Source organism: Amblyomma mixtum, chromosome 3 (genome assembly GCF_055824585.1).
Source record: "Amblyomma mixtum isolate Tamu chromosome 3, ASM5582458v1, whole genome shotgun sequence".
Taxonomy (NCBI): Eukaryota; Metazoa; Arthropoda; class Arachnida; order Ixodida; family Ixodidae; genus Amblyomma; species Amblyomma mixtum.
Genome location: NC_143014.1, coordinates 262,308,180 through 262,333,301, shown reverse-complemented (window position 1 = coordinate 262,333,301; position 25,122 = coordinate 262,308,180). Strand labels below are relative to the sequence as shown.

The 25,122-nt window shown below is 44.5% G+C and overlaps 1 protein-coding gene across 4 annotated transcripts; it reads left to right on the top strand.

Moving 5' to 3' along the window:
* Window positions 1-937: 937 nt before the first annotated feature.
* On the top strand, window positions 938-14,655 carry LOC149354598 (uncharacterized). Of its 4 annotated transcripts, XM_089583432.1 has the most exons (6): window positions 938-1,936; window positions 3,045-3,118; window positions 4,055-4,128; window positions 4,225-4,305; window positions 5,065-5,138; window positions 14,508-14,655. In XM_089583432.1, the coding sequence occupies exons 2-5, from the start codon at window positions 3,074-3,076 to the stop codon at window positions 5,120-5,122; spliced, it is 258 nt and encodes an 85-aa protein (XP_089439558.1). In that variant the 5' UTR covers window positions 938-1,936; window positions 3,045-3,073; the 3' UTR covers window positions 5,123-5,138; window positions 14,508-14,655. The 4 variants fall into 4 exon arrangements, with proteins under 4 accessions (XP_089439558.1, XP_089439560.1, XP_089439557.1 ...); XM_089583434.1 differs by lacking the exon at window positions 4,225-4,305; XM_089583431.1 differs by lacking the exon at window positions 4,225-4,305 and having other exon boundaries at window positions 939-1,936; window positions 3,045-3,295.
* The last annotated feature ends 10,467 nt before the right edge of the window (window positions 14,656-25,122 follow it).

The window sequence follows — 25,122 nt, the reverse complement described above, 5'->3', positions numbered from 1 at the left end:
ACAGATGGCTTCTTTTTATTACTGTTTTTTTATGTCCGCGATGGTTTGTCAAAAGGAACTCGCGGGAACAATAGATGATAGCGCTGCTTTTAGTCAGCAGTTTTGCTGTCCGTGGCAGTCCGCTAATTTGCTGTCCGTGGCAGTCCGCAGTAATTTTACTGTCCGTGGCAGACCCCCTTAATACTGTAGAAAGGGAACGGCCCGGCACTCCCGTTATCAGCCTCTCCGCCACCCGCAGTGCCAGGCGTTGTCATTCCGGCGCGCTCTGGTGTTTCGTCATGTGTGCTAATCTTTTTTACCCACGACTGTACCTACTTGTTTGGCATGGCACAAACCATGGCTGTATTTGAATGGCCGATGCTGGGCAGCAGATACTGCATATGCATGTGCCTATATGGTTGACAAAATGAAACTCATCAATGCACTAACAATCTCAGTGGGTCAAATCCATCAAACGTACACTTGGCACTTTATGCTGTTAGAATAAAAACTGCAAGACAAATTTCTCTTTTTTTACACGTGCATTTGTTGACTTGACAGTTTCAGAAAAATTTTTTAAAAAGTAACGACTTATATACTTGGGCTTAGATTATCATTAGCAAAATATTTGAGAAAAAGTTTAACTTCATTGTTCACAAAATAATAAATTGCAGGTTTGCAGAGCCCTGCATGCCTGAATCTGAACACTCAATTTCATTCAGAAAATTTTATTGAGCGTGCATTTCAAGACATATACTAATTCAATTAACAAATTGTTAACCACATAGCTGGCCACACAGCTTCTTTGTAGAAGGGTTACGAATACAAATATATACACAGAATATTTCGACAAGGCTGCACTCTTATACATGCACCTCGGTACACAATTACCAGTACAACACTGTTTTTCAAAATGGAAATGCAGATATATATAAATACAATATGAGGATATAAATTACACAGCATATTTCATACTAAGAATTGATTTGGTTTTCACGTTGGATGAGAGAACTCCACTATAAAAAATGCACACCTTCACTGTAGTCTCAAGAAAGCATATACCGTGGAGGTTGTTCTCTCGACGCGCGTTTCAACGCTGCCGCCTCTCACGTCGTGCTGCCGATCAAACAGCGTCACCATGTTTTTACGACAACCTACTCTCTACGACTGCTACGTTGGGTATTTTGTTAGCCTTGCTGATCTCCCATCAATATAAAAAAAAACTTCCCCATACAAACAGAAATCGGCATGTAATTTCGTGAATGAGCAAAGCAGCAAGCCATACTGCCGTGAGAACTCAGGCATTTTTCAACCGCAGCGCAAGCAACAGGTCGTTAATTCGCGCGTTTCTACCAGTGGTAATTGCTCGCAATCGCTGCAATTTCTGTGGATGCCGATACGGCTGAATACCCAATAAAAATACCAAAAATAAAATAAAAAGTAGGATACAAGCTTTTTCACAACGAAACCGAAACAAAAACTGGTTGTCACCGCCAGGTGGCTGCCGGTAGCTGTTTTTCTGTATAACCCTCATGGCGGTTCGGGTGCTGCGTCGCGTGCATCGCGCTTCGGCGCTTGCTACAATTCGCTACTTGGATTGTGAGCCGTCGTGAACTGTGTTGTGGTTTGCGTGTGTTTCTTCTTGCTCAAGGGTGCACAATCGCGCAGTGCTGTCGACGTAGCCTATTCGAGGCAAAGTGTCATTTTTCTGGTCTCTCTAACTTTTCAGTCTGTGCGCTTCTTTGTGTAGTCCAGGATGGCTGTCCAGGCACAAAGACGCGCGGGCAGTGTCGCGGTGGAAATGTTCCAAATAAGGCCCGGAATATTTTCTTCTGTGTGACTACGTGGTAGAGAGTGCCGGCTACGTAGCACTCGTGCTGAAATCTCACTGGTTGGTGTAGTGCCCGTGACACGAAGGCAAACAGCGTTCTGCACGACTACGCAATCATCTGAAAAGGTAAGCAGTACTCGTGCATTATCCGAAGCATATAATGCTGGAACGGTGACCTGTCGTACTGCTGCAGTATTCGTGTTCAATGCTATAAAAAGCGTTTAAGGCGCTTTTGTTGTCGCCGCGGTGAGTTGCTCTGCCAAGAATTGTCGCTGTCGGTACTTGTTTTGGCGAAGGGGATGCGACCGTGCGTGCGCTAGCTTTGCATGATTTTGGTATGCGCATGTTTGCGCGTTTTGTTTCTTGTTGAGCACAGATTTGTCCTCGTATATGCCTCGTTCTACGCGTTTCTGCCCATGCTTGTTCACACCACCGCGCACGTTTCAAGGACCGGCACTTTGGCTGTGCGTAAAATGTATGATTGTCTTTCAAGATAGCGTTAGCACTTTGAGGGGGATTGAAACACTTTTTATTCGCCGCGGTTTTTGCTTGGCCCTAGACTGTTGAACCTTAGGTCGTGGGGTCGATCCTGATGGCAGTAGCCGCATTTCGATTTAGGTGAAATGAAAAAAAGAATGCCCCTGTGCTGTGCGATGTCAGCTCACGTTAAGAAATTCTAGGTGGTCTAAATTAATCCGGAACCCTCTAATACGATCAGTGCCCATTTTCCGCATCTGAATTCAAACCCCACTATAAAGAAAGCACTGTCTCAGGTTGCAGTTACCAACGAAAGTTAATTTCCGGCCGTCAGGATCTAATTTTTAAATGAGTATGTGAAGATTTTTTTTTTTTATGATACCGATAGCGTTTCTGGCTACCCAGAGTATAGGATCTTGCATTTCGATCACTCTGCTGTTTGAAAATTGGTTTCTGAGGAAAACAAGTGACGCAATAATTGTCTCAGTTATTACGATGTTTATCTACGCTTTCGAACGCAGATTTGTTTTGCTCATAGCAAGATTCCTTTACTAGTGCTAGGGGAACTGATGCATTTTAAACAGGGTAGTTTTCCTTTGTATTGAGGCGTATACTTGGGCAAGTATATTTGCGTATACTTGGGCAAGTATATTTTTCGTGATCTTTTTACATTCATGTGATATTCACTGTTGGACCGAGTTCGCATGCTTGTTTTTGTACTCCTGTCATAGTGATAATGGAAAATTGGTATCTGCAGGTGGCACATCTGTCTTCCAGTCCGAGTCAATGGCATGGATTTTGTGGCCACCAGATGAAGTCAAAAGCTGTGTTGTAAGTTGTTACTGCATTGTGCTTTGTTCTTGTGGTTGCCATGAAATGTTCTCTTACTTTCATTGCTCTTTTCCTTAATGCTACTGCTTGGAGCAGTTTGGATTGCTCTGCAGAGCCCATGCTTGTTCACACCACCGCGCACGTTTCAAGGACCGGCACTTTGGCTGTGCGTAAAATGTATGATTGTCTTTCAAGATAGCGTTAGCACTTTGAGGGGGATTGAAACACTTTTTATTCGCCGCGGTTTTTGCTTGGCCCTAGACTGTTGAACCTTAGGTCGTGGGGTCGATCCTGATGGCAGTAGCCGCATTTCGATTTAGGTGAAATGAAAAAAAGAATGCCCCTGTGCTGTGCGATGTCAGCTCACGTTAAGAAATTCTAGGTGGTCTAAATTAATCCGGAACCCTCCAATACGATCAGTGCCCATTTTCCGCATCTGAATTCAAACCCCACTATAAAGAAAGCACTGTCTCAGGTTGCAGTTACCAACGAAAGTTAATTTCCGGCCGTCAGGATCTAATTTTTAAATGAGTATGTGAAGATTTTTTTTTTTTATGATACCGATAGCGTTTCTGGCTACCCAGAGTATAGGATCTTGCATTTCGATCACTCTGCTGTTTGAAAATTGGTTTCTGAGGAAAACAAGTGACGCAATAATTGTCTCAGTTATTACGATGTTTATCTACGCTTTCGAACGCAGATTTGTTTTGCTCATAGCAAGATTCCTTTACTAGTGCTAGGGGAACTGATGCATTTTAAACAGGGTAGTTTTACTTTGTATTGAGGCGTATACTTGGGCAAGTATATTTGCGTATACTTGGGCAAGTATATTTTTCGTGATCTTTTTACATTCATGTAATATTCACTGTTGGACCGAGTTCGCATGCTTGTTTTTGTACTCCTGTCATAGTGATAATGGAAAATTGGTATCTGCAGGTGGCACATCTGTCTTCCAGTCCGAGTCAATGGCATGGATTTTGTGGCCACCAGATGAAGTCAAAAGCTGTGTTGTAAGTTGTTACTGCATTGTGCTTTGTTCTTGTGGTTGCCATGAAATGTTCTCTTACTTTCATTGCTCTTTTCCTTAATGCTACTGCTTGGAGCAGTTTGGATTGCTCTGCAGAGCCCATGCTTGTTCACACCACCGCGCACGTTTCAAGGACCGGCACTTTGGCTGTGCGTAAAATGTATGATTGTCTTTCAAGATAGCGTTAGCACTTTGAGGGGGATTGAAACACTTTTTATTCGCCGCGGTTTTTGCTTGGCCCTAGACTGTTGAACCTTAGGTCGTGGGGTCGATCCTGATGGCAGTAGCCGCATTTCGATTTAGGTGAAATGAAAAAAAGAATGCCCCTGTGCTGTGCGATGTCAGCTCACGTTAAGAAATTCTAGGTGGTCTAAATTAATCCGGAACCCTCCAATACGATCAGTGCCCATTTTCCGCATCTGAATTCAAACCCCACTATAAAGAAAGCACTGTCTCAGGTTGCAGTTACCAACAAAAGTTAATTTCCGGCCGTCAGGATCTAATTTTTAAATGAGTATGTGAAGATTTTTTTTTTTTATGATACCGATAGCGTTTCTGGCTACCCAGAGTATAGGATCTTGCATTTCGATCACTCTGCTGTTTGAAAATTGGTTTCTGAGGAAAACAAGTGACGCAATAATTGTCTCAGTTATTACGATGTTTATCTACGCTTTCGAACGCAGATTTGTTTTGCTCATAGCAAGATTCCTTTACTAGTGCTAGGGGAACTGATGCATTTTAAACAGGGTAGTTTTCCTTTGTATTGAGGCGTATACTTGGGCAAGTATATTTGCGTATACTTGGGCAAGTATATTTTTCGTGATCTTTTTACATTCATGTGATATTCACTGTTGGACCGAGTTCGCATGCTTGTTTTTGTACTCCTGTCATAGTGATAATGGAAAATTGGTATCTGCAGGTGGCACATCTGTCTTCCAGTCCGAGTCAATGGCATGGATTTTGTGGCCACCAGATGAAGTCAAAAGCTGTGTTGTAAGTTGTTACTGCATTGTGCTTTGTTCTTGTGGTTGCCATGAAATGTTCTCTTACTTTCATTGCTCTTTTCCTTAATGCTACTGCTTGGAGCAGTTTGGATTGCTCTGGCCTGATATGTTTACATGTTTATATGAGTAATATTAGTTGGCTGTCAGAATGGGCCGGTTGCAGGCCATTTGAAGTTTTACATTCAATATTGCTCGTCTTTTAACCGTTGCATTCTATGCATGAAGTGCGAAATGTCTGCATGTTCTTGGCTGCATTATGTGATACTATTTGACTACGAATATTAACATTATGATGCATGTGTGTTAACTTAAATATGTGTTTTTATGCCACTCATCGCAGGTCACAGATGTAAAAGAAAAAGTGCACACATGAGAACTGGTTTCATTACTGCTGCCTTGTTTTTGCTAAGCATGGAGAGCTGAGCTAATTGGTTCTGGGTAGAATTATGAGACATCATTCCAGTGTACAAAAACACATGAACGAAGAGAGTAGACTCCATAGACCCCATACTTCAACTGAGGTTGATTCCACAACATGAGCTTTTTACATGCAAAGTGGTACTAGTGACCCCTGTGGCTGAAAAGTGTTTCCTCGACCAGGTAACAATTATTCAATGTTGCAAAAACAAAAACATAGGCGTAAGGTTAGCTTGTCACTCAAGTTGAATGCATTGGCGTGACTAAACATTGCCTACCTGGCTGACCCAACACACATTTGCGTTGAGATAATCTATTTCTTTTTCTGCCTGCCTGCTCCAGTCGCCTTACTTCGGCATTGACGCTGTCACGACTCTGTGACAGCATCAATGCGCAAGTAAGGAGACTGGAGCAGGCAGTTTTCACAGGAGAAATTGTAGCCTTAGTGGTAGAAAGCCAGGTTCGAGAGATGAAGTGTGCTGGGCAGCGCAAGCCGGAAGACAACGCACATTCGCAACAGTGACCTGTCATTGTGCCCTATTGCCATCAGGTGTCACACCGCCTCAAGAAGGCCAGTGACAAACACGATGTACATGTCGTATTTTCAGCTTGGGAAAGCTGGGATGCATGTGCCACCTGATAAATGACGTTACGAAAAAGCCTGCCTACAAAACTAAGCACACCAAACCCCTCGTTAAACATGAGGTTGACATGGTGTACAGCATCCTCCTTGCCTGTGGCAAACATTACATTAGACAGACGAGGCTTGCATCAATGAACGCTTGCTTGAACATTGCAGGACAGCTGATTCATTAAGTGGCAGAGGTCATTTAGCTGAGCACATTCGCCTTTGCTTGCACAAGCGAGCATGCAAGGCGTTTTTGAAAGAAACACATGCCTTGTGCAAGTTTAGCACTTGAAAGGGCTGGGAAATTTTTTAAGCCTTTTGTATCTCTGTTGAAAAAGAGAATTACGTCAGCAGCCCTTCTGCAGCGCTCCAGAAAAAGAAATAGATTATCTGGAGGCAAATATGTTTGTTGGGTCAGCCAGGTAGGTGATGCATAGGCGTGCCGATGTGTTTAATGTGAGTGGCAAGATACCTTTACCCCTATGTTTTTTTGTGTTTTGGTTTTTGCCGTCCTGAATAATTGTTATCTGGTGGCGGAAATACTTTTCAGCCCCAGGGATCACTAGTACCCCTTTGCACATAAAAAGCCTGTGTTGTGGAATAAACCTCAGTTGAAATATGGTGTCCATGGAGTCTACTCTCTTCATCCGTGTGATTTTGTGTGCCGGAATGATGTCTCATAATTCTCCCTTGTTTTCAGTGAATAAGGAGGGCTTCTGGTGTCTCTTTTTTTGTATGTGATGGTTATAACAAAGTGGCTACCCATAAACTGTCATTTTGGGCTTAATTGAAGGATCCTTGGGAATTTGTTTGACAGCATATTCCATGGGCACTTTCTTCAGAAAAATCAGTTATTTGTTACCCATTTCACTGCATTAACCATTGCTTCTCATCATGTCTCGAAAGTCATTGATAAGCACAAGCTTTCGAGTACCTGAGGGCTGTGTGAGAAGCCTTCTGACATACTTTAAACTACTGAGGATATCTGAAGACAGATTTTACCAATAATTGTTAGCCAATCCAAACCTCTTGGTTCTATCCCTGACAACCTGAAGCTGACCTGTCAATAATTAAGGCTGGAAACCGTTCTGATCCCCAAACTGTTCTCCTATTTTATTGATGTGCATTTTGCATGAACTGTTAGAGCACGAAATGAGTCCGCATATTACTTGCCACCATAATTCAAACTAATATTTCTATACCACTCATCACGGCTCCCATTCTCTTTACTAATGTGCAATCCAACTTTTTGAATTCACAACAGATTTTCACCCAAATTTAGATTCTTTATTTTAGGCAAGTGTCATCGACTTGAATTTCTCCAAAGCTTTTCATGTTTGTCATTATAACCTTTTAGCTACACTCTCATGCTTGAGCCTTCATTCTTTGATATTAGTGTAGATTCATTGCTTCCTGTTCTACGGCTGGCCTTAAAAAACTTGTACTTCTTCTCTTATGAAGCCCAGCATATCAATATGCAAAATCATAAGGCGTCCCTCATCCTGAGTCACTTTGGGATGTTAAACCCCCATAAACCAAACCAAGCACATTACTAAAGTACATTAATATTAGCCATTCAATAACAGTCTTTGTCTTTATGTCCCAACCTTGTCTTTATGACTGCATTATTCTGAAGGATGCCCCAACTATCTCAGCTACTCTGACTGTATTGACTTTTGCAAGACGGATGAATGGGCTTGTTTGTAATTCATTATGCCAAAACAGCGCAAAGAAGAGAAAGATGAGGAAGGAATGCGACGGTGCGAGTGCTGACTTTCAAGAAGGTTTATTGGAAAGCACATCAAAATATATACACTGTGGCCTAAAAAAAGAATGAAGAAAGGGTGCCTTGTAACATTCACTTTGGATCTGTCAAAAACAAAACGAAAGTTGAATATGAAGCATTTAAGAGCATGAACTCTTTCTTAGGGAGCGATAAAGAAGGTGTGTTAACACATTGATTGCGTTTTTTCTACAATTTCAGTGGCCTCGATCATCTCATGCACAAACTTTTCTGTGTCTGTCTATCACAATGCAGCACAAGAAATTACGCCTCACAGCATAAAGGATGTGGCAAACGATCGCAGTCGCGACAATGAAACATCAGATTCCCCCTGCTAGCTTTGTTCACATCGTAACGGTGGTCTTTTGACCTCTCATTGGCACCTCTGCTAGTTTCTTGCTGAAGTTGATACATTAGCCAGATGGTTCAACTTTAGATTATTACATAGTTTCTTGGCTCTGGACATTGCTATTAACAAATCAGCTGTTGTGTGACACTTGAACTCAGAATTAACTGCCTCCGTTGCCTTGGACAGAAAGACGCCTTTAGACATGACCACAAAACCACCTTCTTTATCAGCAGTTGAATGCGATAGGGCCCACCGTCTTAAACCCGTTACAGTTCAGCCTGCGGGCAAGTTTCTGGCATGGTTCAAACCACGACACCCCATCAACCAACGCCCCCTGAAACACACCTGTCACGCTCAGGTCCAGGCACAGGAAGGCAAGACGTCAAAGTATGGCAAACAGCTCCAGAATAGTCCTCTTCGAAGGAACAATGGCAAATTTTGGCCCGTATATGCTTCAAGCAGCAGACGAGGCAGCAACTCAGTGTCGACATTGTGTACCTTGTTTTCAGACACTCGTGCCTTGGCTTCTCTGCTCCGGGCTAGTGAGTGCAAAGTGGCTGCAAAGTGGCATTCCAGATGGCTTTCACCTGGTCAACGGTGCGTGACACCGTCAACCAGCCACTCCCTGGCTTGTTTTCAGGCACAAGAGTTTGACAACAAGGTGCACACCTTCAGCTTGGAGTCGCTGCCTCGTCTGGTCCTTGAAGTGCTTATGGACCAAAATTTTCCGTTCCTCCGAAGAGAACTATTGTGGAGATGCTTGCCATGGTTTGACGAGTTGCCTTTTCCACGCACAGACCTGAGTGTGACAGGTGTGCTTCGGGATGTTTTGATGCAGTGTCACGGTTTGAACCCTCTTTAGGAACTTGCCCACAGGCCGAACTGTGTCGTATTTAAGAGGGTGGGCCCTCTTGCTTTCAACTGCTGATAAACGGTGGTTTTGTGGTCGTATCGAAAGGCGCCTGTCAGTCCAAGGCCACAGATGCAGTGTATTCTGAATTTGAGTGCCACTTACTGTCTGATTTGTTAAAAGCAAAGTCCAGTGCCAAGAAACATTAACAATCTAGAGTTTAACCATCAGGCTAATGCCATCAACTTCAGTAAGAAAAATTGTCCAGCTATCTTCTTTACCGCAAAGACCCATAAAGGTGACTGCTCCTTGAGGGTTGTAGTTTAAGAGAATGGAACCTGTCAGAAACAAATCGCCTTCTCTTTGCGACATAAAATTAAGTTGCTGAGCATTGATGACTCCTCTCGTGTAAGATCTGCAGAGAAAGTAACGCAGTTTCTACACAATAACTCTCGCACCAGTTTCATGGGGTGCTATGTTGACATCAAGGATTTATATTACGCCATCCCTCAATCAGGATCAATAATGTGTTGAAGAATTCATTAACCTAAATGGAGCAGTGGCATTCCAAACGTCTCAGGCGTTTTGGTGAATAATTTTGTCGCACTTTTAAGCTCATACCTTCAGTCCACCTTTATTACATTTCAGAATAGCTTGTTTTTGCAAAAAAAACTATTAGCGCCGCTGTTACGTGGCTTATTGCAGGATCTCCAATCCTGACGAAGCATTGTCTAAGGTGAGAGAGGAGTTCAGTCAAAGCCTCAGTCCACTTTGAATCACCACTGAAATTATAGAGGATAATATGTCATCACATTTATTGGATCTCAATCTTGGGTGGTTACACTTGTTGGGCTTACGAGCCAAGGGAAAACAAGCTACTTTTACCATTTTCTTCGGTTCAGTCTAAGCTGGTCAAGAGGTGTCACTAACCTTTGCTTCAAAAATTCCTTAATGAAATCCTGTTTGATTGCCATGACATCCAGTTTTGCCCAGCTCATATGCCGTTTGTCCTTTACTGGATATTTAGAACCTTTGTCAGTGTCTTTAGCCGATTGCTTTAAGCAGAAGTTGAAACATTCTTTTTGTGCCCCCGTCGAGACTGTAACTCCCAAAAGGAAGTTTGTACGTACCTTTCTCTACATCCACAATTGGTCGCACCGGTTAAATAGGCAGTCGAGTTGGCGTCGATATTGTTTTTCTAACCCTATGAAGTTTCAGTACCTGTAGTCAACCGAGATTATCCATCAGAGTCTCTTCGTGCACTGCACAGAAGACATAGTGTGTTCGAACGCCTTGAAATGCGGCTATGTTTACAGTGGGAAAACAGGCAAGTGTGTCACTGAGAGGTTTAAAAGACCACCACGACGATGTGAACAAAGCTTGCGGGAGAACTTTGATGATTCACTGTCGCAATTGCAATTGTTTGCCAGATCCTAAACGCTGTGAACCGGAATTCATGTTCTGCATTTTGCCTGACAGACACAGAAAAGTTTGTGCGTGAGATAATCGAGGCCACTGAAATTTAAAAAAAAACCGTAATCACTGTGTTAGCACACCTTCTTTACGCTTCCTAAGGAAGAGTTCATGCTCTTAAATGCTTCTTTGTCAGTTTTTGTTTTGTTTTACACTCATGCAATGTGGTTGACACAAGGTGCCCTTTGTTCGTTGTTTTTTTTAGGCCACAGTGTATATATTTTGACGTGGTTTCCAATACACATTGGCGATAGTCAGCACTCATGCCATCATATTTATTCCTTCGTTGTCCTTGTCTTGTCTGCATTGTTTTGTCACAACGTATTGACCTCCTTTCCCACCTCTAGGGTTAATGGTATGGAGAAACCTTAACCAGATGCAGCCCCACATACTTGGAGCATGTCACAATACATGCTGCTGGCACCACAAGGGCACTCGGGTTTATCAGGAGATGTCATGATCTGTGTGCTCTTGCCATGCTGCGCAGTTTATGCATAAAAATTTTATTGATTCCAAACTGAAGTATTCCCTAGCTATTTCAATTTTGCACCAAACTGTTTGACGCTACGCCACCAACTCCCTTTAATCCAACAGCGACACTTGGTACAGCATATGTGTAATCAGTCATCTCATTTGACCACCAGACATCACTGCATAAAAGGGGAAACGCTCGTTTAGGTGTGTTCCATATACTCTACAATACTTTTCCACAACTTAATGTTAAATGTTGCTGCCCCGCTTCAGACCAGGATGCCATCACAACTAGATCAAGAAATTTTTCCTGTTCCCATTGAACAATAAATCAAATCAAAGTTTATTTCCCATCTAGCACTACAGATGGAGGAATCGTAGAAAAAAGCTGCCCTTGGGCAGCTTGACGAGTCTACAATCCTTATTATTGACAGGGAGGCAACACAAGAGTTTATACAATTTTAAAAAACAAGCACATCAAGGAAGCACCGGAGAATACACGAAACAGCAATATGTATACATAATGAAACTTAAACAATGTTATGCAAAAACAAATTATGTAGTTCATGACGTGAAAAAGAAAACAAATCGAGGTTAATGTGGATATACCTATTTAGAAGAGATGGAAGTGTGTACTGAAGGCATTCCCTACCAAGATTTAGTCGAGGTGTTGGCACTGTCCATTCTTCGCCACGTCTTGTTGGATAGACTGATTCTTTTTTCCTTAGTTCTGCAAAATTTTTAAGATTTGTTACATTCTTCTAGATTTCTGTTTTAAAAGTAACACTGAGGCGATATTTATAAAGATTATGTGCTTTAATAACTCTGGAATGACAAAAGAAAGCTGCACTGGGATGTCGGAACGGTAAATTATATGCATTTCGGAGATATCTTTTTTGCATTAAATGAATACGTTCAAGGTTAGTGAATGTTGTAGTGCCCCACACCAACTGGCAATAGTTTAAATGCGAGTTGAATATTGAATTGTATACCAGCATCTTAGTTTTTGTGGGAAGTATGTATTTTAGACGGCCTATAACACCAGTGATTTGAGCTATTTTGTTCAAGATATAATTGACATGATAATCCCATGACATACTGGCAGAAAATATGACCCCAAGGCATTTAAACTGCTCAACAATTTCTACAGCCCGCGAGTTTAATATAATATTCTCGTGCAGTGGGATAACTTTATTTTTCGGCCTAAATATGACAGCTTTGGTCTTACTCTCATTTATTTGCATCAGGTTAACTGCAGACCAGACCTCAAGAGGCATTGTGGCATTACATTGTTTGATAAGTTCATGAACATTTTCACCCAAAAAAAATACGCTCGTATCGTCTGCATAGATGGAAAACTTTGTATTATCGCTAATGTTGACAATATCGTTTCGGTAAATATTGAAGAGTAGAGGCCCTAGCGTACTGCCTTGGGGGACACCGTAGAAGAGCGGCTTCGGTTCAGACTGTATACCATTTATGTACACCACTTGCTGTCTAAACGACAAATAAGAACTTAACAATGAGAGCGCTTTTTCTCGGATACCATAGTAGTGTAATTTATTTAGTAAGATTTTATGATTTACCAGGTCAAAAGCCTTTGAGAAGTCCACAAATACACCAATGACAATAGATTTGTTTTCAAGTTGCTTTATTATATATTCCTTTTGTTGGAGTAATGCAAGTTCAGTGGATTTGCTTTTGCAGAAGCCAAACGGAAATGGTGTTAGCAAGTTAAATTTATGGATGAAATTTGACATTCTTAGATGCAGCATTTTCTCAAATGCTTTCGAAAACACTGGCAAAATAGAGATTGGTCTGTAGTTGGCGAGGGCGTTGCGATCTCCTTTTTTGTAAAGAACAACAACTTTTGCTAATTGCATTTTTTCCGTAAAAACTGCAGTTTCTAAACAGTTGTTAAAGATGTGAGCAAGTATGGGAGCAATTATGTCAACTACATGCTTGACTGGCCGTATTTGGATATCATCAATGTCACAGCTACTGCTATTGTTAAGATTTGTTATCACCGACACTACTTCGTCTACCGTGACTGGTTGCAGAAAAATTGTTTCATCATTCTGAATTCGAACATATTTGCAAGCGTCAGATCCGGCAGCACGTGTTATAGCACGGGTAGCCAAGCTCGTTAAAAAAGTATTGAATACATTAGCAAGTTCGACGCCAGAAACTTCCTTTCCATCAATATTTAATTTTGTTAATGCAGTGCGTGAACTGTCCCGCTGCAGAAGTGTATTTAATCTCGACCATAGTACACCATTTCGAACATTCTTAACATCTAGAAGTGACACGTGATAGGCTGTTCGTGTAGACCGCAGTTTTTTAGTCAATTTGTTCCTATATTTCTTAAATACCGCAAGGTCCTCAACCTTCCGGCTGCTCAAAAATTTTCTGTACAGCTTGTCTTTCATTTGTATTTCTCCGCGAAGCTCTGGCGTTACCCATGGCTTGCGGATTCTGCGACTTTTCACGCGTGTTACAAGAGGAAAGCAGTCGTGATATATCTGTTTAAAGCAATCGACAAACGTATTATAGGCAACATTTGCATCATGAAGTTCAGCTATCTTACTCCAATATACTTTCATGAGCGCATCCCTAAAGGATTTCAATGATGATTCTGTAATAGCTTGGTATGTGATTGATGTGGACTTACTTCCTATTGTACTAGCGTTCTCAATGCAAGCAAACACAGGAAGATGGTCACTAACACAACAAGATAAAACACCAGAAAAAGCATTCAGCTGCATAGAGTTAGTAATAATTAAATCGAGAATAGAATGGCCTTCGCTTGTGACTCTACCTCACCACATTTTCATTGCATGTGGTCCCTCAAAATTATGGAAATAAGTGATATCGCTTGGAGCATTGACACTGGTTTGTTTTACCTTTTCTTTGCTGCTGTTTTTATTTTTTGCAACTGATGTATCAATGGATTGTATGCCTCTTTTCGTAGTGTATCGTCTGCGACATCTCAGCTGTGCTACTGCAGTCACCCTTCTGATGTTACCTTTATATTGTCCCTCTTATTAATACCCCACTAAAAGCCTTCAGAGGACAAAAAACGATGGCTTTTTTATTTTGCTCATTATGGCACACGTCAGGCTTATGTTTAGGGATATAGGAGAGGCCTTTGTCTTGCAGTGGTGCTAGTTATGCTGCTGATGATGGTACTTAATGACGAGCATATGATATATTGAATAAGAACCTCAAATTATTTTTCTTTTTGAGTGCGAATAGCTTCAGTGGTTCTTGATTTAGGCTCACTTTATTCCTGTGGCCACAATATGGAGTTTACTTTTTTAGCACTCTAATACTGGCAAGAATAAAAACTTGTGGATCCTAATTCTTTCATTTCAATCTTTTCTGCAGAGTGCATCGCCCAGTTTTCCCAAGCCCTCATGCACCGGTGGTACATCAACAAGGCTGTTTCATGGGGCCCAGCTGCATTGACAAGTGGCTAAAGAAGAGCAAGAGGAGCATGAACACAAAATAAAACTGGCTGTAGGAGCTTCATCTATTTTGAAATTTGCTGTCTCATTGCGACAGACATAACATTGCTGCATGGCCCCTGCCCCAACATCTCCCAGTCATTCCAACATGCCCAGTCATTGCAACATGCCCAGTCATTCCAACATTACCAGTCATTCCAACATGCCCAGTCATTCCAACCTGCCCAGTCATTCCAACATGCCCAGTCATTCCAACATGCCCAGTCATTCCAACATGCCCAGTCATTCCAACATGCCCAGTCATTCCAACATGCCCAGTCATTCCAACATGCCCAGCATTCCAACATGCCCAGTCATTCCAACGCATTTTCCATTACCATAATCCACCAAGGTTTCCAGTGTTGGTTTCCAATATTTACATCATTGCCTTTTTTTCCAATAGGGGAGTTCGGTAGTAGCGTTAATAGTTCCGGGGTGCCACGACGAGGCGCATGAATTTGAACATTCAATGACATGAGAAAGAAAGAGAATCAGCGGGGGCGAGCAGAATAGAAATTGGCAGTGGGTTAAACTTAGTGTGGGAATCGCTGGCTAGGCGCTGTCTTGAATGGATGGCATTGAATACGATCATACGAACAACGCCACGGTAATCTTTGCGGTAATCGTGCCCGCTATTGCGGGCACGATCCAGGAGCGTCTCGTAGGCTGATCCGGGCCACCAAAATCATGAAGAAGCGCTCCCACGTTGAACAGTCCCTCGTTATCTACTTCCTCGGCCGTCAAATAGGCGCTGCTGCGATTACGCGCGATCACCGCGCTCCCGATGAGAAACCCGGCGGAATTGACCGTTGGATTGCACGGGATTCCACTGCTCGCGCGAAAGGGATGCCAAAGACAGCCGAGCGCCCCGTGCACTCCTGAGCGCCGACACATAACAGGGCCACGAGCCCCTAAATTTCGACACGCACCCATGAGACCAACATCAGTTGTCCTGTCACACGGCTTTTTATTGAATCGTCTTCGTCACGTGCAACCGCTTCTAACTAAAGTTCTTCGCTGTAGACATGCAACGAAAGTTGCAAGACGTCAGCGCAGGGCTGTTGACTACTTTTCGGACTGAGATTTGACCTCCATCATCTGAGGTATGTCACGGCGCGGATCTAGCATAGAGACGGCGCGAGTACTTGACGCTTCTGTTCGGCTTAACTACGTGCGCCGCTGTTGAAGTTGGCCAGGTGGATGAAAGAAGTGTTGAGAGCAGGATAAAATGGAGGTCCTCGGAAAAAACGGATGCCAGGATCACGCCAAGAAGTTCACGCCGCAAAAGAACCAATTCCAAAAGCATGCGACAGCTGTGCTGGTCAAACACATTACCACCATCGTAGAGGCTGTTTTTCCATTTAGGAATCGGCAAATATACGACAATGTTTGTACGCCGTCTTGGCACCTCCTTCCGGCTATTGTGCTCCCCTTAAAGCTTACCGGAGAACTAATGGCAACCTAGAGCTCAACTTCCTAACTCACGTCGTCACGTCGTCACGTGCACGTCGTCACGTGCGTTGTTAATGCTGGTTGCCTCTGTGTAACCTCTAAATGATTGTCTATTCAAAGTGATACTCTCAGACTGAAAATCTAACTCACCTCTCTAACCATGAATCACTTCACTCACTGGCACAAAAAAACAAGCCCTCATGGTCAAAAGTTGCCAAAATAAGTCGACGTATACCCAAGGCGGGCCCGCAGGGTCCCGGATTCTTCCAGCCCCCCCCCCCCCCCCCCTGCCCCAGCCCCCGAAAGAAAAATAAAAATTGGCAGCGGTTTAGCTCTGGTTAAACCTTGTTGAGTAGCGAGAGGCCAACTTCTTTCAGAGACGCAGAACTCGATCCATCGTCATCTGTCGTCATGGATGTACTGTCGCCGGCTAAGGGGGCCCGTCTAGCCCACGTCGTCCTTACGTCGCTTATCGAGACGCTTAGCGCGCTCTTCCTCGTTCTCCTCGGCTGGCCGCCTCCTCTTGCATTCGTTCATACGACGAGCCCCAGCTTCCTCCGAGCTGTCCATTTCTACCACGGGGTCTGTATCGTTGTGATAGATATACCCGCCGCATCTCTGACGACCCTCCGCGCATGCGCACAACTGACGAGGCTGGCTGCTAGAATTTTGATGGATCCTAAATTCTAGAGGCCAGTGTACTGTGCGTAGTGAGTGCACGTTAAAGAACCGCAGGTGGTCGATTTTTCTAGAGCCCTTCTCAACAGCGTCCCTCATAGCCCGAGTCGGTCTGGGACGTTGAACCCTCAGAAACCATAAGCCATTTCTTTGATCCCACTGTTTATTCCTTCCTCTATGGCGTGGTTCGGGTGTCCATGTAGATATATGAGACACTTACGGCGTATTCCCTGTCCTCAAAAACCAATTTTCAATTTCACGATGGGACGCCATCGCCCGTTCGGCGCGGCGCCTTGCCCGTGGGGCCATGGCTCAGCGCGAATCCACGCTGATATCGCGATGCGGCTGGCGTAGTATGCCTCTCGCAACAATAGATGTTTTGCGAAGCTCTTGTTGGGCGTGCGCACCTCACCACTTACGGTCAGTCCCGTACGCCCCAATTCAAGAAGATACTTCGTGACCCTACCCCCAAAATATGACGCCTGTGTGATTACTTGCGATAATGCATATCTCAACCATTTGACACGCTGTGAACATAATTGATTACAAAGCGAACTCGCAACTTTTTCTGGGAGTGGTCTGCACGTCGCAGTGCATATTTCCCGAAACAGCACGGGGTAGCACGTCGTCCGACGTTTTCTGGATGCATAATTTTCCATCATTCTTTTCGCAATTTCAAGCATAATATGCGCCTTCAAAATAAAAATGACCTACACAAAATTTCGTGTTTACATCTTAATTCACACCATTTCGATGTTTTTATTTTCATCATTTGTAACAATTTTCTCATCCCTGCAAAACATGAAGCGCTAGTATCTGGGAACTAACAAGATGCCTTAATATAATACTTAAGCAGAAAAAATGTTTCTGACAGTTGGAAACAAAAAAACGACTTTGTTGCTCATGGCACCATTCCACGCTTGTCACCCCACCAATCCGGTCTGTGCGGATGCCGATTTAGCAGCCGTTCACTTTCGTCGTAAAAATCATGCTCTTATAATTGTCGACCAATAAAGCAACATTAGCCCATAGCAACTGAAAATTCAACCACTCAGCTTTACTGTACAGACGGGCCTCACCGCGATAATAACTCGTAACCGAGCGAGGCTAGGCAATTGGTCACCTTACCTGTACAGACAGGCCTCAGTATGCGCTTCCCTCTGCTTAGGTCGGCGTAAACTTTACAACCGGACTGGGTCTGGCAGCGACGGCTCGTCTTTTCGTATAGGCCCTTCTGAAGCACCATGCTTCTTGCAGCTGGGTAGACATCAATGTTTTTGCCAAGGTATGTGTATAACGTAGCACGGGACGGCAGAAAATTAGGTGGACGGAGGAGATTAAGAAATTTGCGGGAGTATGGTGGCCGCGGCTGGCGAAGGACAGGGTTAATTGGAGAGACAGCGGAGAGGCCTTTGCCCTGCAGTGGGCGTAGTCAGGCTGATGATGATGACGATGATGATGTGTATAGGACGGTAAATCGGTGGGTGGAATGAGGCACATTAGCTCATCAAGGCCTAACTCCCGTTCCAGGCGGAGTGTATCAGCTGCCTTGCAGCGCCGTTGCTTGACTCTTACTTCGAAATTGGGGGTCCAATGGAGGGTTGTCTTTACTGATTGATAGGCTAAATGTATTCTCTGCGGATTTCATGTTGCCGTGTGATGGTAGTCCTTTGCTGTAAGCAACATCGTTTCCTTCATTGCCAGCATGTGCACGAAATATGCTGGAGCGCTGAAACCTGGCGAGCAGACCTCCGACCGTAATCCGGTACATTGCACGGCTCCCGCTGCCTCCCCTGCACGCTGCATAAGCGCAGTATGATGGGGTGAAGGGATGACGTCCGTGTTTAGTGCTTTTGGGAGAAAGTTGCAATATCAGTGAAAATAGATTACCGTATTGATACTCGAAAGTTATTCGTTAAGACGCCCAGGATCAGGTAATTCTGCATACGAAACTTGCATGTCCAAACGTGAGTGCGCAAAGCTGTGTGTTTGCTTGGAGGCCAAACTTTGAAGTACCTGTATGTGACGTGCATCGATTTGCGCGTAAGACATGGCGTGCGTATGCTACGCGCCAAAGCTACATGCGAGACCAGTGCCAACCAACGTACGCATGGAGATTATAATTACCTAAATGACCCCATAATATGTATTTTATTATGACAGCATTATCCTGCATTTCCTAATCCTCTCTTTCCTTTTTTTCCATTTTCGCTCTGTGGAGTAGCCGGCCAGGGTCACGTCATCTCTCTCTTCGTTTCCTCTGACAGAGATTTACTTTGAGTGTGCCTCGTGTCGATGTAGCTTGAACAAGAAAGGCTTCGATTTAACGCATCAACCAATTCTGTATTGCTGAAAATTTCTCAAAGGTCGAATTATCCGAATTTCTTCCTCGATTCCCATCCCGGGCGAAGCCAGGAGCCAGGAGAAGCCGGCGACTGCACCTGGCCCACACTGCGCAGAAATAGTGAGATTGGAGACATGATGCTGTTTCTCGGAGTAGGGCCGGTTTAGTACGAGTGCAATGCATGACAATAAACTCAAAAGCACAGTAAAAAATGATTTCGCCAAGTGAGTCATTCCTGCAGATGCTGATAGAACCACTACAGTTATGCATATTGCTGCCTCTTTCACAATACATGCAGCAGCCGCATGCAATGTTGTCTTGAAACCCGAAGCAATAAACAAGGATTACTTAAGCGTAATTTCATCCAAATTAACTTCAATAGCGATTTTCTGCACGATTCCAAATAACTAGCGACTAGTTTCGGATTGCAGTCAGGAGTGCCGATGCCTTCGGCTCCTTACATCTATATTAAGCGCTGTCTTGTGCTCCTTGCAACGTTGCCTTTGGAATGTCACAGACTATGAAGTGCAAGCTTTGTCGTCCATTCAGTGCAATTGGAGCAGTTAGTCTGCCTAGGGCTGGTTAGGCTAGTTACCGTATTTACTCCCACATTCGACGATGCATCGTATAAATTGAGCCCTCAAATTCGAAAGCTAGAGAAAGAAAAACAGCTGGAATGTCATGTACGCCGAATAACACAGGCTGCAAGCCACCAGCTTTAAATTACCGCGGCTGGCACAACGCATAGCATCTCTCAGCTGAGTTGGCGTCGAGCGGTAGTTCCGACTGAACTTTGACACTTCGTCCTCAGCAACGCGCGATAGAACATGCGACGCGTAAACACCTTTATTTAGTTCCATTAAATTAAGAGAGACACGCGGAACGCCAAAACCGTCACCATCGTAGTCCGCAATCGGCAGTAATCCTGCGTGGCTGCACAAAAGGCATGGCGTTGTTATTGCATGCTAAAAGGCGTACACGCTGCTTTCCCGAACATCTTGCTGAATTTTCGGCAACCTTTGACGCCTCCGCACGAAACACAGTTGCTTGCTTAAGCGCTGCCAAGCCACGGTGACTGAGGAATGTCTGGGAAGTTTTCATTTTTCGAAAAGGCCCGATCGCTGCATTCACAGCGTGGCGATGGTCCGTTTTCATCACCGTAACGACTATCTAAAAATCTTTCTCTCGGGAAAGAAGAGACGCATGGCACCGTTGCGCAAAAATGCTGGCCGCATTAGAACTTTCTGATGAATGCTCGGATTGGTGCGGAAGGCAAAGATTTTCGCAGCAGCACCCATCGTTTTGGCTCTCTCCCCTTCTTATCAGAATTTACATTCGAGCTTACGATTTTGGCTGGCCGTATTACGAATATTCGTCGAGGTGCAAGATTTGAGATCACAATTTAAAAAAAAAAACAAGCTGACCTGTACGCGAGAAAATACGGTAGGCAACAGGATAGTCTTAATATAATGTGCACAAAACAAGGCTTCTAAAATGGAGACCGAGTTATACCCTAAAAATCGTTCCCTAAGCTAACTCGCTTTTAAGTGGTAAAAGTTATTACAGCCAATACTCCGAAGACAAAACATTCACTTTAGTGTCCCCTTTGGTAGTTATACCAAGGGCCTTTCTTCAGGTGTAAGCACAGAAGGACTACAAAATTTTAATTGCAGGGCAACTTGTGAGGCGATATTACCGGAGGAATATCGAGGCATGAACAGTCACCCAAGTCCTTATTCTTCACTGCTACAGAAACGCGTCTGGACAGATAAAAGCACAACATGCGTCTTCTGGAAGGGCGCTTGTTCTCGCTGCTCGAGGCGTAACCCGTGTATTAAACTTGACAACCTTTCGGTTATTCAGCAATGAATTTCTAAAGCATGCCCGATTACACGTAAGTCAAGCGCTGCGCCGGAACTGATTACCTCATAGTGGTTCGATGAAAATACAAGTTACAATAATTTGCTGAAAACATCCCTGGAATGTCTCTAACTACAGGCATACGTAATGTAGGTGGAGTCTAAAATAGATGGAAGCCTGCTGCTTCTCCACTGCAGTGTCGCAAGATGTCACGGACTACGCGCGCAGTTTTCTTCTCGCGTGATCTCTTTAAAGGATCTTATGGAAGTGTAAGGACGAGAAGGATCTCCCTTCGCAGCATGAGCCGCAACCTATTAATACAAACGAAATCTCGCAAGATACAGCTATGTACGCCCAGCGGTGAATGGCATAAAGAACAAACGGAGTTTCGCACGACGACCACAAAACAAAAGGGACATTTTGTTTTATAACAATGCAAGGGGAGGGTGCAAGCAAAATATAGGGGATAGTTCGCTAGTGCAAAAAAAGTAACCTTCTGCACATTAGCTGGCTGTACCCATTAAAACGTGAGTTCTCAAAAGGCCCGTTTTGGTTCTAGTTCACGTTTATACGAAACTGCATTCAAGATATCCAGGGAAAATACGGCTTGCAAAATTATCCCAAACAGCGCTCTCTGCGCCTGCTGTCAAATCCTCGGCACTGTACAGGCAGACAGTACGAAATCACATCCTGGTACATTTCGGCCTCGGAACTTGGTATGCGTCGACGAAAATGGGCCCATGGGCCCTGTAGCTGCTTTCAAACTGGCGGTATATTTATCCATATTGGCGCCCTTAAGAAGGTCACATCAATGGAATATATATTCGCCGCACCACCTGAAGGCGAGAGGCTGCATTACTGCTCCCTTTCGTAGCTCTAGAGAACACGTGAGGAGCTGTTTGCAGGCATCACTTAGATGTGCACGCTATAGGCTTCCGCGTGTTCAATGGTACTCACGCTATTGCAGCAGTAACAGCCGGGATAAGCTTCGTCCTAAGACTAGAGTGGACGAAGCTGCCATGGAGACCAATCCGTCGCCAGCACCGCGGACCTGGTCGGAAACGGCGACGGCGTTATCAGAACGGCCACCACAGTCCACACGGTGATGAGGGGTCCGTAAAACCGGGCTTCTACGTCGAAATGCGACGGGACAGGCCTTGGTCGTCAGCTGCAACAGAAAAGTTGTGACTCGGCATGGCAGCCTCTGTAACGAATACATTAACGAGGCTACCTTAACAGAAGCGAGAGGCACCCGCGTTCCATATAACTATTCCGTAGTGTTTAGAAAACCAGCCCTTGTCGGTGGAGTTTTCTAATAAATTGTAAAAGAGGTACTTCTCAATGAGGTAGCCTTCTTGAGAAATAAAAGTCAATTAATGGCTCAAGTAATTCCTCTCGTTGGCAGTTCACTTCATTTAATCAAATTTTACCTTCAAGGAAGATCCTGCACCTTAAGCTTAGAGATGGCTGGGTTGTTAGCTTGCTGCTCTTGTTCAGAAATAAGGTGCGTTCCGAGGTTCAGACAGATAACGACCTCGACCACGACATCTCTTCCTTGTAAGGACCTGTAAGGTACGTACTGATATCAAATGTTGACGATAATATTTCATTCTTCTGATATGCAGAAAGATCTTTCCTTTGTAGTGCTTCCATCCCTCGCATGGGGCGGTTAAGAATGGCATAGAAAAGCCATAGCGAACACTTTTCAACGACACCAAAAACGTTAATTGCAAAAAATTCAAGCCCGCCGAAGGGAGATCTGCGTATAAATTGAATATTAAGATAAATCTTACAAAATATGGAAACATTCTGTTCATAAACTCTTTACTGTTCCCCGTTCTAAAATGGCTTTGTTCAGAACCATTTAGAAAATGAATCACCAAGAATTTCGGTGGCAGGTAGGCGAACGGCGTTGCCGTGATGGGTGCAGATCCGTGCGGATGTTCCTCGCAGCATTCGCAGTCCTTGTCCTGGACCGGAGCGGGGCCATCCATCGCCAACGCCGAGTACCCAGCGTGGGCAGTCGTTGAACCGGACAGAAGAAAGGCGTTGGGTGCGCTCGGAGATCGGCGACCATCCAGAAGACGGCGGGCTCGTCCTGGTGTGACCGCCCCTACCGTTGCAGAAGCTGGCTCCTCGTTCAGCAACGGCCAGGCATCCATGGTGCATTGAGGAACCGCTTTAGCGGCTCCGAGACTGCGAGCCCTGAGATGATCGAACATCATTAGGCAGACGATTACAACGTGGCCACGTCCGTAGAGAAAGACCCTCTGGCCTGAAGACCATCTGCAATATGAGATGATGATGATGATGAAAACCGCGAGGAAATCTTCTTTGCCTTCGGCTCCGTGTTCTGTATTGCACGTGTGCAAGAAACGATGATGGCAGTTGGTAGCACGCGCAGGTGCACGCTACATGCTTTAAAAGCGTGGCACCTAGGGCAGTAGAAAGCGAAAGGGAAAGAAGAAGACAGCTGATGTCAGACAAATTCGGAAAAGAAAAATCCCCCTGTCGGAATGAGTAATTACTCCCTTATTACAAATCTACTCCACCTTGGGGGATTCCCCTAAAAATTTGGAAAAATTTGTGAATTAAAAAAAAATGGATGACTAACACGATGCAGCCACACCAGTTGATTAAGCCCCGCTGTAGCGAATAAAGACTACCTGCGGTAATGAATCGGTTGCCCCTTTTCAGCTTGCCGCGTTTTTTCTCGCATAGCGCCCGTATTTGCGTCGTATCTTCCCAAAAGACCACGACAAGGAACCGATGTGGGCAGCTTGTGGGCACGCCTGCTTACCAGCCCTGTCACGGTAGATGCGAGATCGTAGCGGTTTTGTGTGTGCAGCCTCAATTAGCGTCACCAGGATTTTCCAACACAGAGCACAAAAAAATGTTCCACCTGCCCTGAAGTACCCTACGAGGGAACCATGTGGGCGGCAGTTGGGCACGCTCGTTTCCAAGCCCCGCCACGGCCTACGTGGGACCTACAGCGTTTTCTTGTGGGTAGCACCATTTGGGTTAGCAGAGGTTTTTGGAGCATAGAGCCCATATTGTTCTAACATCTACCTTTAAGTACCCGACAAGGGACCGATCTGGTCTAGATGTAAGAATGTGACATGAGGCAGCCGTAGCAACATCGATATGAGACCCATGTAGAATCAACCGGAGGAAGCCCAATTTAGCCTGGCCCACTCCCCACAGAGCGCCGACGTAGGTGCTCCAGCGGTTGCTCCAGCCCTACTTTCCGATGAGGCATCCACTAGGGCCCCCCATTGTGGGCGTTGGGATTATGAGTCCGTTCCACATGCTTCGTGGCAGGTCGAGTTTGTGGGGTTTAACATCCCAAAGCGACTCAGGCTATCGAGGACGCGCAGTGGAGGGCTCCAGCCAGTTTAGAACACCGTCGGTTTTTACGTGCACTGATATCGCAATGTACATGGTCCTCGAGCATTTCCCCTCCATCGTAATGCGACCGCCGCGGTCGGGATCGAACCCGCGTTGTTTGGGAAAGCGCCTTGCACCATAACTACTGTGTATCGCGATTGCCTAGATAGGATTTCCTGCTTGCAGGACTTCCCATGAGTGTATCATACTGCGAGATCCTGACTATTTCAGTAAACTGGAGTGGTGTGGAGCCTATATCTGAGAGCTTTTCATGGGCAGTGTGGACGGGACACCCAGCGCCTGCTGTATGCTTTTGCATATGATGCCCTCACTCTTCTGCTTCTCGAAGGCCTTAAGATTGAGCAAGGGATAAACATAAGCTATTCTACTTATAATAAAGGCCCAGATACGCATAGCTAGGATTGCTTGTCTTATCCAGAACCATATTTTGCAAATCCTTTGGATGAGCTTCATGATCTGCTTTGTGCAGCCCTCTAATTTCCTTAGTGTTTCGCCATTACAGTGCTAGTCTGTATCAAGAATCCAAAACTCTGATATTGTCTAATTTTGGAATGGGGATCCCTCCGACTGTGAGTGGTATCTGTGGCTCCTCCTTACTTTCCCTGCCTTCGGTCTGGTATATCATATAACAGTAAATATTAACAAATATGTTGCGTGTAGCTTCTAAACATATGTAGAGGGAAATGCACTTGAAAATAAACAAGCATGCTTAATAGTGCCCGCTTCATCTGCGTTCTAAGAAGCTCACTCCTGA